The sequence below is a fragment of the Ammospiza nelsoni genome, chromosome 14, assembly GCF_027579445.1.
Source record: "Ammospiza nelsoni isolate bAmmNel1 chromosome 14, bAmmNel1.pri, whole genome shotgun sequence".
Classification (NCBI taxonomy): domain Eukaryota; kingdom Metazoa; phylum Chordata; class Aves; order Passeriformes; family Passerellidae; genus Ammospiza; species Ammospiza nelsoni.
The window spans coordinates 759,771-773,881 of record NC_080646.1 but is presented as its reverse complement, the minus strand read 5'-3'; the positions used below and the strand labels follow the sequence as shown (position 1 = coordinate 773,881).

The 14,111-nt window shown below is 50.7% G+C and overlaps 1 protein-coding gene across 1 annotated transcript in view; it reads right to left on the bottom strand.

Annotated features, from left to right (window-relative positions):
* CTDSPL2 (CTD small phosphatase like 2) overlaps window positions 1-14,111 on the bottom strand; it is a 29,877-nt gene that overhangs the window by 2,046 nt on the left and 13,720 nt on the right. The window contains exons 2-12 of the mRNA XM_059482474.1: window positions 12,585-12,793; window positions 10,955-11,093; window positions 9,377-9,526; window positions 8,208-8,420; window positions 6,540-6,618; window positions 6,155-6,266; window positions 5,223-5,309; window positions 3,478-3,540; window positions 2,769-2,848; window positions 845-971; window positions 519-614 (exon numbers count right to left, since the gene is read on the bottom strand). Coding sequence (XP_059338457.1) covers window positions 519-614; window positions 845-971; window positions 2,769-2,848; window positions 3,478-3,540; window positions 5,223-5,309; window positions 6,155-6,266; window positions 6,540-6,618; window positions 8,208-8,420; window positions 9,377-9,526; window positions 10,955-11,093; window positions 12,585-12,776 — 1,338 coding nt within the window. The 5' untranslated portion in view covers window positions 12,777-12,793. The remainder of the gene's footprint in view (window positions 1-518; window positions 615-844; window positions 972-2,768; window positions 2,849-3,477; window positions 3,541-5,222; window positions 5,310-6,154; window positions 6,267-6,539; window positions 6,619-8,207; window positions 8,421-9,376; window positions 9,527-10,954; window positions 11,094-12,584; window positions 12,794-14,111) is intronic.

Here is a 14,111-nt window from a genome sequence, read left to right as displayed (position 1 = left end):
GAGAGCTACAGGAACAACCCCATAGCACCCACAAGAGCTCAGGAGAGATTTACTGGCCTTTCAGGAGACCTACAGGAACAACCCCACAGCACCCACAAGAGTTCAGGAGAGATTTACTGGCCTTTCAGGAGACCTACAGGAACAACCCCACAGCACCCACAAGAGTTCAGGAGAGATTTACTGGCCTTTCAGGAGACCTACAGGAACAACCCCACAGCACCCACAAGAGTTCAGGAGAGATTTACTGGCCTTTCAGGAGCAAACACACACAGCACAGCCAGCAACTAGGGCATCCAAATGCTCAGAGGTTCCCAATTTCCTGATGACTGATGTCACAATCCCACAGCCCTGCATTTTCAGCACAGTCAGCAGTGACAAGCCCCCTCTCTGCTGTGTGAACACGTCCCTGGATCTTCCCCAGCCTCAACCTCAGTGACTCAGAAACCCTTAACAGCAGGTGAAAATATTAAAGGAACTCACTGACAGTTCTGGGAAAAGCCAAGAAAGCAAACACTTACCAGCTCTACTAGTTTCTCCAGAAATGGAATCAACTTTAGGAGTTCATTATCATTTTTATCCATGAACCAGCTTTCTATAGGAATTCCATTGGAAAGCTGAAGTTAAAATACAAAAAAAATTAATCAACACACAATTTATATTTAATTTATCTACAAATACGACTTGTGAAATAGCATTTGGGGGAAGAATGTTTCCCAGTTACAGACTGCTGAGTGTTTTCCCCACAGTCTGGTTTGCAGACGTCGATACCAAGCCCCAGACTTACATTTCCCTGTCCCCCTCAGGAAGTCCTGCCCCTGAGGGGTCCCCTGGCCCAGCCCCTCACCTGGTAAGCAAAGGCTTGCGGTGAATTGTCAATGATGATGGTTTTGGAGAGGTCTCTGCCCAGGATGTTCAAATCCTTGATGTAATTCCCTTGTACACACACACAATGCTCACGGAAGAGTCGATGCCTGTCGTTAAAGGAAAGGACTCATTAATGAGGCCAAAGACAGCATCCACACTGCACCAGCAACATGCAGCTTTGCCAGCATTATCCAGTTTTTTTCTCTTCCCACCTCCTGTTAGAAAATTGTGCCCCTTTTCTGTTTTTTAGACCTTTTTATTGGTAAAATGCCCAGTTCAGGTGATTTTGCACTAACCCAGTTCCGGTTAGTTCCTTTCCCATTAGGGCCAAAACATCCCATCACCTCCTTCCTTTGCCATCAGCCTGCTCCTGTGTAATTCATGCCAGAAGGAATGGATGGATTGACTAAAAGGACTCAGACTGAAAACCCAGCAGAATAAAACTCCCATCCCATGGCATACCCACAGAACCATAAATTGCCAAGTAGGCAGATTTGGTGCTGCCCCACTGCAGAGCAGCCCCTCCAGGCTGCTGTGTGTTTAAATGATGCTCAGGAGCTACACACAGTGTGCCTAATTCCATGCAGGAGCTGAGCTGCCCACGTTGCCATGGAGGGGAAGGAGCTGCTGCATTTATATATAGAGTGTGAGTCACACGTGTGGGGCCTGGCAGGCACTGGGGCTGGTGGCAGAGCTGGGCCCACGAGCGCAGCCACAGCAGCCCCAGACAGAGCCAGGCAGCACAGGAACACCCCTGCAGGCTCCCTGCCTGCTGCTGGAGCCATTGGCCCTGCCCTGTGCCACGAGCACTCCCAGCCCTGCAGGTGGATCAGGGTCTGCAGGGAGGTGTGGAGGGTGAGAAGGTGTGGAGGCACCATCCTCTGGGGTGTGCCCACAGGGAGGCCTTCCCTGCCATGGAGGCACCATCCTCTGGGGTGTGCCCACAGGGAGTGTTTCCCTGCCATGGAGGCACCATCCTCTGGGGTGTGCCCAGAGGGAGTGCTACCCTGCCATGGAGGCACCATCCTCTGGGCTGTGCCCACAGGGAGGGCTTCCCTGGGCTGGAGGCACCATCCTCTGGGCTGTGCCCACAGGGAGGGCTACCCTGCCATGGAGGCACCATCCTCTGGGGTGTGCCCACAGGGAGGCCTTCCCTGCCATGGAGGCACCATCCTCTGGGGTGTGCCCACAGGGAGGCCTTCCCTGCCATGGAGGCACCATCCTCTGGGCTGTGCCCACAGGGAGGCCTTCCCTGCCATGGAGGCACCATCCTCTGGGGTGTGCCCACAGGGAGGGCTTCCCTGCCATGGAGGCACCATCCTCTGGGGTGTGCCCACACAGGGAAAGCCCTGAGCAGGAATCAGTTTGGGTCCAGTGACAGGTACAGTCCCCCTGCCAGGTGACAGTGACAGCATCTCATCCCTGGAATTTCCTTCTGCCCATCCAATAAAAGCCAAACACTTCCCGACAAAGATCACTACTGAGAAATGAAAAACCAAACCAGCTCCAATACAAAACCAGCAGACAAATGACGTTGTGATTGAATGAGAATTAAAAGGATGCTGATTGCAAAAGCTATACAAGTCACAACTGATAATAAATAACTCAAGTTATTAAGTTTAAAAGCAATCAGGCACTCATTTAATTTCCTTTATTTGCAGTGGGTATTCCAGAGCACATTTTTGATTCCCAAGAGGACATTTCCCACAAGCCAGCCTAACAGAGACTGAGCAGGGACAGGTCTTGGCCTGGGGTTATTTTATCACAAGGCACCAATTCCATCACTTCAGTCCATTTTTCCCCCTCTCTTAGCCCAGGCAAACCCCCAAGGGATCAGTCAGGGAGACACTGCAGTAAGTGGGCAGGCACGGGACTCATTGTTCACAACATTATTCTGGTTTTACCTGACCAGCTGCTTTTTGGGGTCCAGGATGTTCAACAACTTGTCTGCATACACCTTCTTAGAAGCAGTAAACAGAATAATCTGGGGATTGGAGGGGAAAAAAGTCACCACTGGAGGTACAAGGAAGTGGATACACTTTAAAAATGAAATTGAAAGGTGGTTGTGGGAAATGAATTTGTAGAAAAATTTTAAAGTTTGATAGAAGGTTCTTATAGTGTGTATTTGTATGTAAACTTTAGGATAAGAAATATTAACTTAGAAATGTTATGGAATAGGATAGATATTGTTGAGAGAGAAATGGAATTAGAAATAAATATTAAAAGGTGGTTTTGTAAATAAGATCAGATATTTTGGAGAAATAGAATTATGAAAGATGTATTGTAGTAAGATTTATGAGGAGTAATTCTAGATGATTGGTTTTAAGGTATTTATAGCACGGTGTGGGTAAAGTTGATAGGTTAAGAAATGTTTATAGGGTATTGAAACTAGGAAATAGTTGGTTTGTGACTGTAATGGTGTGAATTATAACATTTGTATTATTTTACTTTTTATATGAGATTAAGAATAGAATAAAAGCTTTAAAAATATTTTAGTTGTTTTACTTTTGGGTTATAAAAGGGTTTGATCTCTTAAATTGGTGTTTAGTGCGGGGAAAAAGGGTCTGAGAGTTGAGAAGTGCCAAAGGGAGAGCTGGAGTGCGCCAGCCTTACCTCGTAGATCTGAGACATGCGCTCCAGGAACTCGCGGAAGAACGGCCTTAGCCGCACGTACACCTGCACAGAGAGGGGTCAGAAAAGGGCAGCTTCCAGCCTCCCCAGGGTGAGCATCACACACAGAGGGGCTTCAGGAATGGGGCAGCTTCCAGCCTCCCCAGGGTGAGCATCACACACACAGAGGGGCTTCAGGAATGGGGCAGCTTCCAGCCTCCCCAGGTGAGCATCACACACAGAGAGGGGCTTCAGCAAGGGGGCAGCTTCCACCCTCCCCAGGGTGAGCATCACACAGAGAGGGGCTTCAGCAAGGGGGCAGCTTCCACCCTCCCCAGGGTGAGCATCACACACAGAGAGGGGCTTCAGGAATGGGGCAGCTTCCACCCTCCCCAGGTGAGCACCACACACAGAGAGGGGGTCAGAAAAGGGCAGCTTCCAGCCTTCCCCCAGGGTGAACATCACACACAGAGAGGGGCTTCAGCAAGGGGGCAAGGTTCCAGCCTCCCCAGGGTGAGCACCACACACAGAGGGGCTTCAGCATCCTGCACCCTCCCACCAGCACCACACAGAGGGGCTTCAGCAAGGGGGCAGCTTCCAGCCTCCCCAGGGTGAGCACCACACACAGAGGGGCTTCAGGAATGGGGCAGCTTCCACCCTCCCCAGGGTGAGCACCACACACAGAGGGGCTTCAGCAAGGGGGCAGCTTCCACCCTCCCCAGGGTGAGCATCACACACAGAGGGGCTTCAGCATCCTGCACCCTCCCACCAGCACCACACAGAGGGGCTTCAGCAAGGGGGCAGCTTCCACCTTCCCCAGGGTGAGCATCACACACAGAGGGGCTTCAGCAAGGGGGCAGCTTCCAGCCTCCTCAGGGTGAGCACCACACACAGAGGGGCTTCAGCATCCTGCACCCTCCCACCAGCACCACACAGAGGGGCTTCAGCAAGGGGGCAGCTTCCAGCCTCCCCCCAGGCTGAGCACCACACAGAAAGGCTTCACCAGCCTGCACCCTCCCACCCTGCCCACAGGGTCGGCATCCCAAACAAACAAACAAACAAACAAACAAACAGCAAGGATCAGGTTCCTGCGCAGCAGCACCCCATGGACACCAAAGCTCCAGCAGCTCCCAGCCTGAGCAGCTCAGAGGGAGCAGTAACACACTGACAGCAGCCTGAACATTCTCATGGAAAATTGGGTGGAATTAGGGAAAAAAAAATGAATAAAATACAGATGTTGGATAATCTCTATGTTATAAAAATGAAACTGGTTGCTTTGACCAAACACCCTGACTTGGCTCTCACCAGCAGGGCAGCACCAGCTCAAGCCCTGGACACAAGATATAAATCCTCTTCTGAATATCCACCCACAACTACCTGAGGCTGGGGATGCCAGAGTGATTTAAAAAAAGGCTCCAGCTGTTTGTATAATTGCATAAACTCAAGCACCACCAGCACAGAACTGCACACACAGAGAAGCCATTCCCTGTGAGGAGCTGTGGAGTCACAAGAGCCCCGGCCAGGAGGGCTCTGCCTCCCTCTGACTCCAGCAGAGGATTTGGGCTCATGGGCAGGAGCTGAAAGGGGAACAGCTTCAGTGAATACAGAATTTCCTGCCAGAGCTGACACCACAGCTTATCACCAGACAGGTGTAAATGCCAGGCTGCTGCTTCTCCCTCTTCAAACAACTGCACACAGCAAGGAATCCCACAAAACAAAATCAAAAAAGTTTGTGTTTCTCTATTTACCTGGTAAATGACATCTTGAAAAAGAACTGGAAAAGTGAGTGCAGCATCTTCTAATTCATTTAGACTACAGTGCACTAATGTTTCATCCTACAGAAAAAGTTACATAAAAGAAAGAAAAGAGTGTGAAAAAACAATGTGGAAAATAGAAGTTGCTTTCTGCATTTTATGTTCATTTTAAAGCAGGTTCATTTAGAATGGAAATTGTACTTTCATGCAAGTGCTGTCAAGATTGAAGAAAATTCTAAGGATGAATTAAACATTTCATTATTCTTGTAATCTTTTAAAATTTTCAGTAAAACTGCGTGCTGGGGGTGCAGTTATAAAGAGATATTTTATTTTGTAGGCTCTTCTCTCATTCAGTTCCAGCCTGTATCTTCCAGTGTGAATAATCCACCCATCCCTATGATCACAGGGATGGCCCAACTGGTGCTGCTCAAAAAATCACACCACCATTAACAGGGCCTGAAACAACTTTCAAAACAGAGACACTGAAACAAACCATCATAAAGACAAATATATCTTATAGAGTATTTCAAAAAGTGGATTTGTGCCCTTTAAGAATGTTCTAAAAAGTAAAAGTTTAATTTTTCATCAGTCTTGATGAAAGGCACTCGAAACTGAATTTTCCTATTTATTCCATCTCATTTTTCCCATCCTGGATTTAGGGAAGCTCTATGGGGACAGATAAATGTTTGAGATGTAAAAACTGTAATGCTTTTCTTTTTTTAAAAAAAGCAGGATGTAAGTATTTGACAAAAGCAGCTCACATTCTATTCCTATGACAATTAATTCTTTTTCAACTATTTTTAACTAAAATTATGCAACATTCAGCAGTCTTTGTTTAAAGCAAGCATAACTTGATTTTCACAATGAACAAAATAAGGGAAATGCTCCATTGCCCTGCTCTGGTTTGTGTTTATAAAGGTATTTACCAAGTCTAGAACTAATGAGAACTCTGGTGTGCTTCTGGTTTTCAGTGGGAGAGCTGGTTTCCTGTTCAGCTGCTCTTCTGTTAGTGGGGGGACATGTTTGATGAAATAGTATCTGAAAAGAAAAAAGATTTGGCTGTAAAAATGTATACTATTGAACTGCAATGTTGCAGCCTAACTTAATATTTGAAATATTTAAGGTACCAGAAGTAAGTATTTTAAATTGAAATAAACCCCACATGAGCATATACATTTTTTTTTAATTTAAGCTCAGAGCTTTTGGAGTTCGTTATCATAACATGAAAATGATCCAATTTAAACAGAAGTATCTTAATTCAACACCCCAAATGATAAATTTACTATTTCTAGCAGAAACACTGGCACTTACGGATCAAAGACTTCCCAGTCCTCTTCATAGGTGGCTTCTGCATGAGCTGATGAGTAGCCACTGTCTGGAGATACTGGTGCTGAAATTCAACGAAAATGACCGAAACAAAAAATAAAACAAAAAACCACAAGAGCTGGTCTTATTAGTGCAGTTCTTTAAAGTGACATTTGGACTCGAGACTCCGGGCAGGAAAACAGGGGCACAGTCTCCCTGCAGCCCCAGCTCCCTGCTCAGAGGTCACATTCACCCTAATGCAAAGCTGCTCATCCAGGACAGCTTGGAGGGTCTGGGGAGGGTTCAGTTCAGGATTTGATGCTGCCCATGCACACAGAAGCTGAACTTTTGTCAAAAAAAGATGTTGTCTTCTGAAGAAAATAGGGAAAATGAATGGAGGATCTGTGTGTTTCTCATTTACCACGTGCTTCTAATATAAGACATCAAAATGTAGCAAACATCTTTGGAGATCAGCAAGTTCAGAGTGTGCAAGTCCAGTGTTAATAGCAATTCCTTTCCTCTGGAATCTCTGCTTCCATGGGAAGAAGAGTTATGAGGCCACCTGAGTTACACCAGGAACAGCTAAGCCCTGCCAAAACTGTGTCTTTGGTGCCTAAACCAGATCTGCCTAGCAACCACAAAAATCAGAATTAACACTGTCTGCACACCCCAAGGGAAGGTGAGACAGGAGTCCCTGCCAAGCACAGTCCCTGCCAAGCTGGATTTCTGGGATCAGCCCTTCCCTGTCCTGTGGTACAGGCACTGTCCCCTGTCCCTTACCCAAGGACAGGGGGGACAGGAGTCCCTGCCGAGGCGCTGCCCCCAGGATCACCACGTCCCCCCCAGGATCCCCGTGTCCCCCAGGATCACTGTGTCCCCCAGGATCACCACGTCCCCCCAGGATCCCCGTGTCCCCCCCAGGATCACCACGTCCCCCCAGGATCCCCGTGTCCCCCAGGATCACCGTGTCCCCCAGGATCACCACGTCCCCCCAGGATCCCCGTGTCCCCCCCAGGATCACCATGTCCCCCCCAGGATCCCCGTGTCCCCCAGGATCACTGCATCCCCCCAGGATCCCCGTGTCCCCCAGGATCACTGTGTCCCCCAGGATCCCCATGTCCCCCAGGATCCCCGTGCCCCCCCAGGATCCCCGTGTCCCCCAGGATCCCCGTGTCCCCCCCAGGATCCCCGTGCCCCCCCAGGATCACTGCATCCCCCCAGGATCCCCGTGTCCCCCAGGATCCCCGTGTCCCCCAGGATCCCCATGTCCCCCCCAGGATCCCCGTGTCCCCCCAGGATCCCCGTGTCCCCCAGGATCCCCGTGTCCCCCCAGGATCCCTGCATCCCCCCAGGATCCCCGCATCCCCCCGGATCCCCGTGTCCCCCAGGATCCCCGTGTCCCCCAGGATCCCTGTGTCCCCCAGGATCCCCGTGTCCCCCAGGATCCCCGTGTCCCCCCAGGATCCCCGTGTCCCCCAGGATCCCCGTGTCCCCCTGGATCACCGTGTCCCCCAGGATCCCCGTGTCCCCCCCAGGATCACTGCATCCCCCCAGGATCCCCGTGTCCCCCAGGATCCCCGTGTCCCCCAGGATCCCCGCATCCCCCCAGATCCCCGTGTCCCCCAGGATCCCCGCATCCCCCCGGATCCCCGTGTCCCCATGCCCGTCCCTTACCGGTGAGCGGGGGCAGGTCGCGGTCCCCCGGCTCCTCGGGCTCGCCCAGGCCGTTGTTGAGGGCCCTGCCCTGGCCGGGCTGCGCGGGGAAGGCGGCGCCGTTGGTGGACGTGGCCGTGCTCGTGGTGATCTCGTCCACCTGCTCCATGTCCAGCTGCTTCACGATCTCCTCAGCCTCCACGGCCTGGCCCGGCGAGTCGGAGCCCGACGTTCCTGGGGCGCATTGCAAACACCCTTACCCTCTGGGGCACACTGCAAACACCCTTACCCTCTGGGGCACACTGCAAACACCCTTACCCTCGGGGGCACACTGCAAACACCCTTACCCTCTGGGGCACACTGCAAACACCCTTACCCTCTGGGGCACACTGCAAACACCCTTACCCTCTGGGGCACACTGCAAACACCCTTACCCTCGGGGGCACACTGCAAACACCCTTACCCTCTGGGGCACACTGCAAACACCCTTACCCTCTGGGGCACACTGCAAACACCCTTACCCTCTGGGGCACACTGCAAACACCCTTACCCTCCGGGGCACATTGCAAACACCCTTACCCTCCGGGGCACACTGCAAACACCCTTACCCTCGGGGGCACACTGCAAACACCCTTACCCTCGGGGGCACGCTGCAAACACCCTTACCCTCGGGGGCACACTGCAAACACCCTTACCCTCTGGGGCACACTGCAAACACCCTTACCCTCGGGGGCACACTGCAAACACCCTTACCCTGGGGCTGAGCTCCCAGCACGGGGCTCACACTCACTACAAACCGCACACACACACGCACCAAGTCTCAGAATAAATAAAGATACCTGACTACAGAGTCATGCCACAAAAATAAGAACCCAACTGAAGACCATGACAATGACTTTAAAACATGTCTGGGACAAGGAATGTAATCCCTTTGTTTTTCCTTCTCCCTATTTTCTTTTTTAATGAAAGGTGCACCACTAAATACACCTATGAAATAGATGTTCTAATGTTTGTAAGCTTCTTTCACCAACCATCAACCCATCCAAGAATGAGGGAGCCTTTTTGCCTGCCAGCAGTAACTCTTGGTTTGTAAGCCAGAATGAAAAGTGTACTGTCACTCAGAGCAGCTATTTCATACAAAACTCTATCACTCTCAGCTTTAAGCTATTGGCTTTTTGAATAATACTCACCATTTTTATTTGCTGGTGAAAAAAAATTGAAAACAGGAGAAAATATGGTTCCCAGTAACGTTGTTCGTGGAGGACTGCCTGTGGTGGGGTTATCTTCCAATTTTCCATTTTGCTTTACGTGTTGGTTCGTCATCTCATAACTTCCAGCTTCTGGAAAAGAAACAATATGAGTTTTAACACCACCCAGCTGGGCTTCAGGTGCCTCTGTTCCTTTATGATCAGCATTTGCATTCTAGGGGTGTACTCTTGTTCATGGCTCAGCTGGGTCCATGAGAGTCAGCAACTTTCTACCAGCACAAACCTAAAATGTCCACTCTCAACACCCTCAGAAGCTTCTCTGCAGATGGGGCAGCAGCCCCTGCTCACAGCAGCAGCAGAGGTGGAAATCCTGGCAGAGATTCGGTGGAGGCAGCCCCGGAGCTGCCAGTGCCAGGACTCCACTAGAGGGAGGCACCAGAAAGGGTCACAACTCCCTGGCTGAGCCTCCAGCTGCTCCAGAGCCTGAGATTTGTTCCACTCCACACACACACACAGAGGCACGGCCACAACTTGGAGGAGAAGGAATTGTTGGTTGTGATCACAGATAACACAGGACAGAATTAAATGAACATCCACGTTCCAGATCTGACACGTAACAAGGGCGATTTCTCATCCCACAACTCAAATCCCTATCTCACAACTCTGACAGAAACCTGTGTTTGACAAGAGCTCTCAGCATCTAAAGACACCTGCTTATTTCCACAGAAGTCAGGAGCTGGGAGGTCATGTTTCCCTCTTATTTGTGAGAAAACAGAAGAGCTAAATCAAATTATTATGGGACTTTTGGAATAATAATTAAAGCCAAAAAAAAGTTAAATTAGTTCCAAAGCAGCAGCTGCTGATCCAAACTGTTCTCCCAGAGACACAGTGGAAGGTGGAAGTGTCTGGAAGTGTTGCTCACCCTGGAAATCATGTTTGGTTGTGATCAGCTCAGCCCTGCTCTCCCTGCAGGCAGCCAGAGGCGCAGTAACCTCCCCACTGCAGCAGGGCCCTGGGTCAGTGCCCAGCTGGAGGGGCAGAGCTGCCCTGCCCTGCAGTGCCCAGTGTGCCCACAGCCCTGGGTCAGTGCCCAGCTGGAGGGGCAGAGCTGCCCTGCCCTGCAGTGCCCAGTGTGCCCACAGCCCTGGGTCAGTGCCCAGCTGGAGGGGCAGAGCTGCCCTGCCCTGCAGTGCCCCACATTGCCCTGGGTCAGTGCCCAGCTGCAGGGGCAGAGCTGCCCTGCCCTGCAGTGCCCAGTGTGCCCACAGCCCTGGGTCAGTGCCCAGCTGCAGGGGCAGAGCTGCCCTGCCCTGCAGTGCCCAGTGTGCCCACAGCCCTGGGTCAGTGCCCAGCTGGAGGGGCAGAGCTGCCCTGCCCTGCAGTGCCCCACAGTGCCCCACATTGCCCTGGGTCAGTGCCCAGCTGGAGGGGCAGAGCTGCCCTGCCCTGCAGTGCCCCACAGTGCCCCACATTGCCCTGGGTCAGTGCCCAGCTGCAGGGGCAGAGCTGCCCTGCCCTGCAGTGCCCCACAGTGCCCTGCCCTGCAGTGCCATCACCCACCTCCATTGAGCTGACTTTTCCGCCGCACGCGTGAGAGCTGTTTGTTGGGCTTCTCTCCTGCCTGGGGCGTGGAGGTGATCAAGTTGTTATCGATGTCCCGCTCAATCCGACTCCTTTTGGGGGGATTTTCTCTTTCTTCCTTAAAATACAAAAGAGGGGAGGAACAAACGTGCTGAGCAGTGCCTTTTGCCACGGAACAGACCAGAGAATGTCATCTCCTGGAGAAAGTTCACCAAAGATCCCTTTGCTGCTCCACTTCCAGGTGCAGAACGTGCAACAAGGGGCTGGCCAGCTGGGATCTTATGTGAGTTTAAACTAAGTCAAAGTATGGGGAATGAAAACTGTACATGGAGCTGCTGTAGTAGAAAAATTGTCTTTACAGCCAGGCTAAATATTCCAGTGCTGCAGAGGCTGGGAAATGCAGACAAAGCAACTAAAATTACCTGAAACTTGATTTCTCTGCCTGCTAAACACACAGGAAGTGAACTGCCCAACAATATCCAATGTGACAATCCATATCAGTACAGGGCAAAACTGAGCTGTGAAAAATCCAAGGATTCTCCTTACCTGGGAATAAGTGACTGCAGCACTCATGGCAATGAGACAGAACCAAACAGTTCTGCACATCTTCTGTGCATGGCTGTATGTGCAGGCATATGGCAGGTTTATGGCAGGTTTCTTACCCTTTTCCCCCAAAACACCTACGACAAGTCGATAAAATGTTGAAATTTTATCAGATTTTTATTTATCACAGAGCTGATCTGGGATACATTGTAAATTAGTTCTGACTTCCTGGATACTCTTCTTTCGAATCTGCAGTTACATAATGGCAGTATCTGAACGGCTGGGATGGATGGATGATGTGGGGTTTTTAACTGGCCTCCATCTAGAGAAAAAAAGCCAGTTTTTGAAGTAATTGCAAGGTTACATTCAGCCTTAAAAGTTTTTCTACATAAATTTATATTTTAAATTTATATGTGTGTGTGTGTTTGTGTATATATATTTTCCGCCCTCAAATATCCATGCAGCACACACAACAGGAGCTCCCATCTGCAGATCAGTAAAGCTCAGCTCTCTAGCTGCACCAAGATGTGAGATTTTGTGGTTTTCCCCAGCAAAACCTGGATGTGATGCTCCAAGCAGGGAAGTGCTCACTGCAGGAATCCCTGAGCAGCTGCATCAATTCCATGGCACTTGGATTTGTGAGGTTTGACCCTCATTGATTAAATGACTCCTGAACAATCTTGAACAAAATTGCCAGAAACAGTCAAGAAATGAATGCTTACAAACTGCCTTTTCTAAGTTGTTGGTACTGGTAATTCCTTGAGTTTGGATCCAAGGAATCGTTAAAGTAGAAATGAAAAATGTACTGCATTTATTTGACATTTTCACAAAGAAACACCAGGCAATAAAGCCTGTGATTTATTGGACTGTTGAATACACCTACAATTGACTCCTGAAGGTTTCAAAGTCAGCTTTACCTGACACAACTCACAGGCACCTGTTGCCTTCCAACTCTTTACATTTTGCTTCCACCACACGATTAACTCTTAACAGAACTGGATTTCAATCAAACTTGAGGTGATTACGACCCACTTGAAAGCAAAGCAGGGCCCTGCAGGCGGCATACCTTGGGTGTGCTTCCTTTAATGAACTTTTTGATCGAAGACAAGAGGCCCGTCTCATTTTTGGGTGGCTTTCCCCCGCCGCCAGCTAAGGGCTCCTCCACCTCCGAGTGTTTCCGCTTGGCCCGCAGTGCCCGCTGCGTGTGGAGCTGGTTGGACTGCTGGGAAGCTTTCCGTGTCCTCAGCCTCATCTTCATGGGTACCACATGGAAAGCTGCAGGGGGAAAAGGGGAAAAATCCCTCACTGAGGAAACGTGGTAAAGCCGCAGCTCCCGAACCTCAAGGGTGATGTGAGGCCGGTGGTGCTCCTGGTGTATGGCACACTGCAGCACGGAGCTGTGTGCTCAGGAGGGCACCACGATGCCAGGGGAACAAACTGTGGGATCTGCCATGGGTACAGCACCCAGCACATCCATGGGTACAGCACTGGGCCTGGCACAGCCCTGGTACAGCACCCAGCACATCCATGGGTACAGCACTGAGCCTGGCACATCCATGGGTACAGCACCCAGCCCATCACTGAGCCTGGCACAGCCCTGGTACAGCACCCAGCACATCCATGGGTACAGCACTGGGCCTGGCTCAGCCCTGGTACAGCACCCAGCACATCCATGGGTACAGCACTGAGCATGGCACAGCCTTGGTACAGCACTCAGCACAGCCCTAGCACAGCATCCAGCCCATCAGTGAGCCTGGCACAGCCCTGGTACAGCTGGGACAGGCAGGAAAGCCCGACCTGCTCAGAATGACAGGGCTGTCTAGGGTGGAAAGCACCTCTCAGGTCACGGAGTCCAACCTGAGAACAATGACACCTTGTCAACCAGCAGGGTGTCACCTGCCCTGATGAAAGCGTTGATTGTAGGGTGCCTGTTGTCTCCAGCCCCAAATGACTGGACTCTGTGACCCAGGAAGTTCCTTCCTCTCTCTGTTCCTCAAAATCCTCCACTGCAAGTCTCCACATTACACTTGGGATGAGGCACAAATGTAAATTCCTGTGGAGTGCCCACAGCAGGAATCACGAGCCTGTGCACTCAGTGGGTGAGGACAGGGCAGCCCTGCAGAGGAACCCAAACTGAGCTCCAGCAGAGCTGAGTCTGGGAACCACACCAGACCTTGGGAACACTCCTGCAAGGGCAGCATCCATTAAAGGCCATTCCAGGGAATGCACCCCATTTATCTCCAGCCTCCAAGGGGGCTGCTGGTACTGTCACACTCAATGTCACTGTTCTCCGGGCTGGGGACGTGCCCTCTGCAGCTGCCTGGAGCTGGGCTGCGTTGAAGGGGACTCCTCCTGATTAAAATCATGCTCATGATGGATCAGGAGCAGAAAAATGAAGTAGCAAGAAATCCATCTGAGGTGTGATGCACAGAAATACTGGAAATAAAGTAATTTGCCTTTCCTAGCTGGAATCATGACAAAACCCAGGTTTTTATAGAAAATTGTATGGTTATCATTACAGGAATCAGTGCCTGCCTTTCTGGAGTCCATTTAGTGTGGATCTGATTGCTGCAGAGACAGAATAAACAATCTG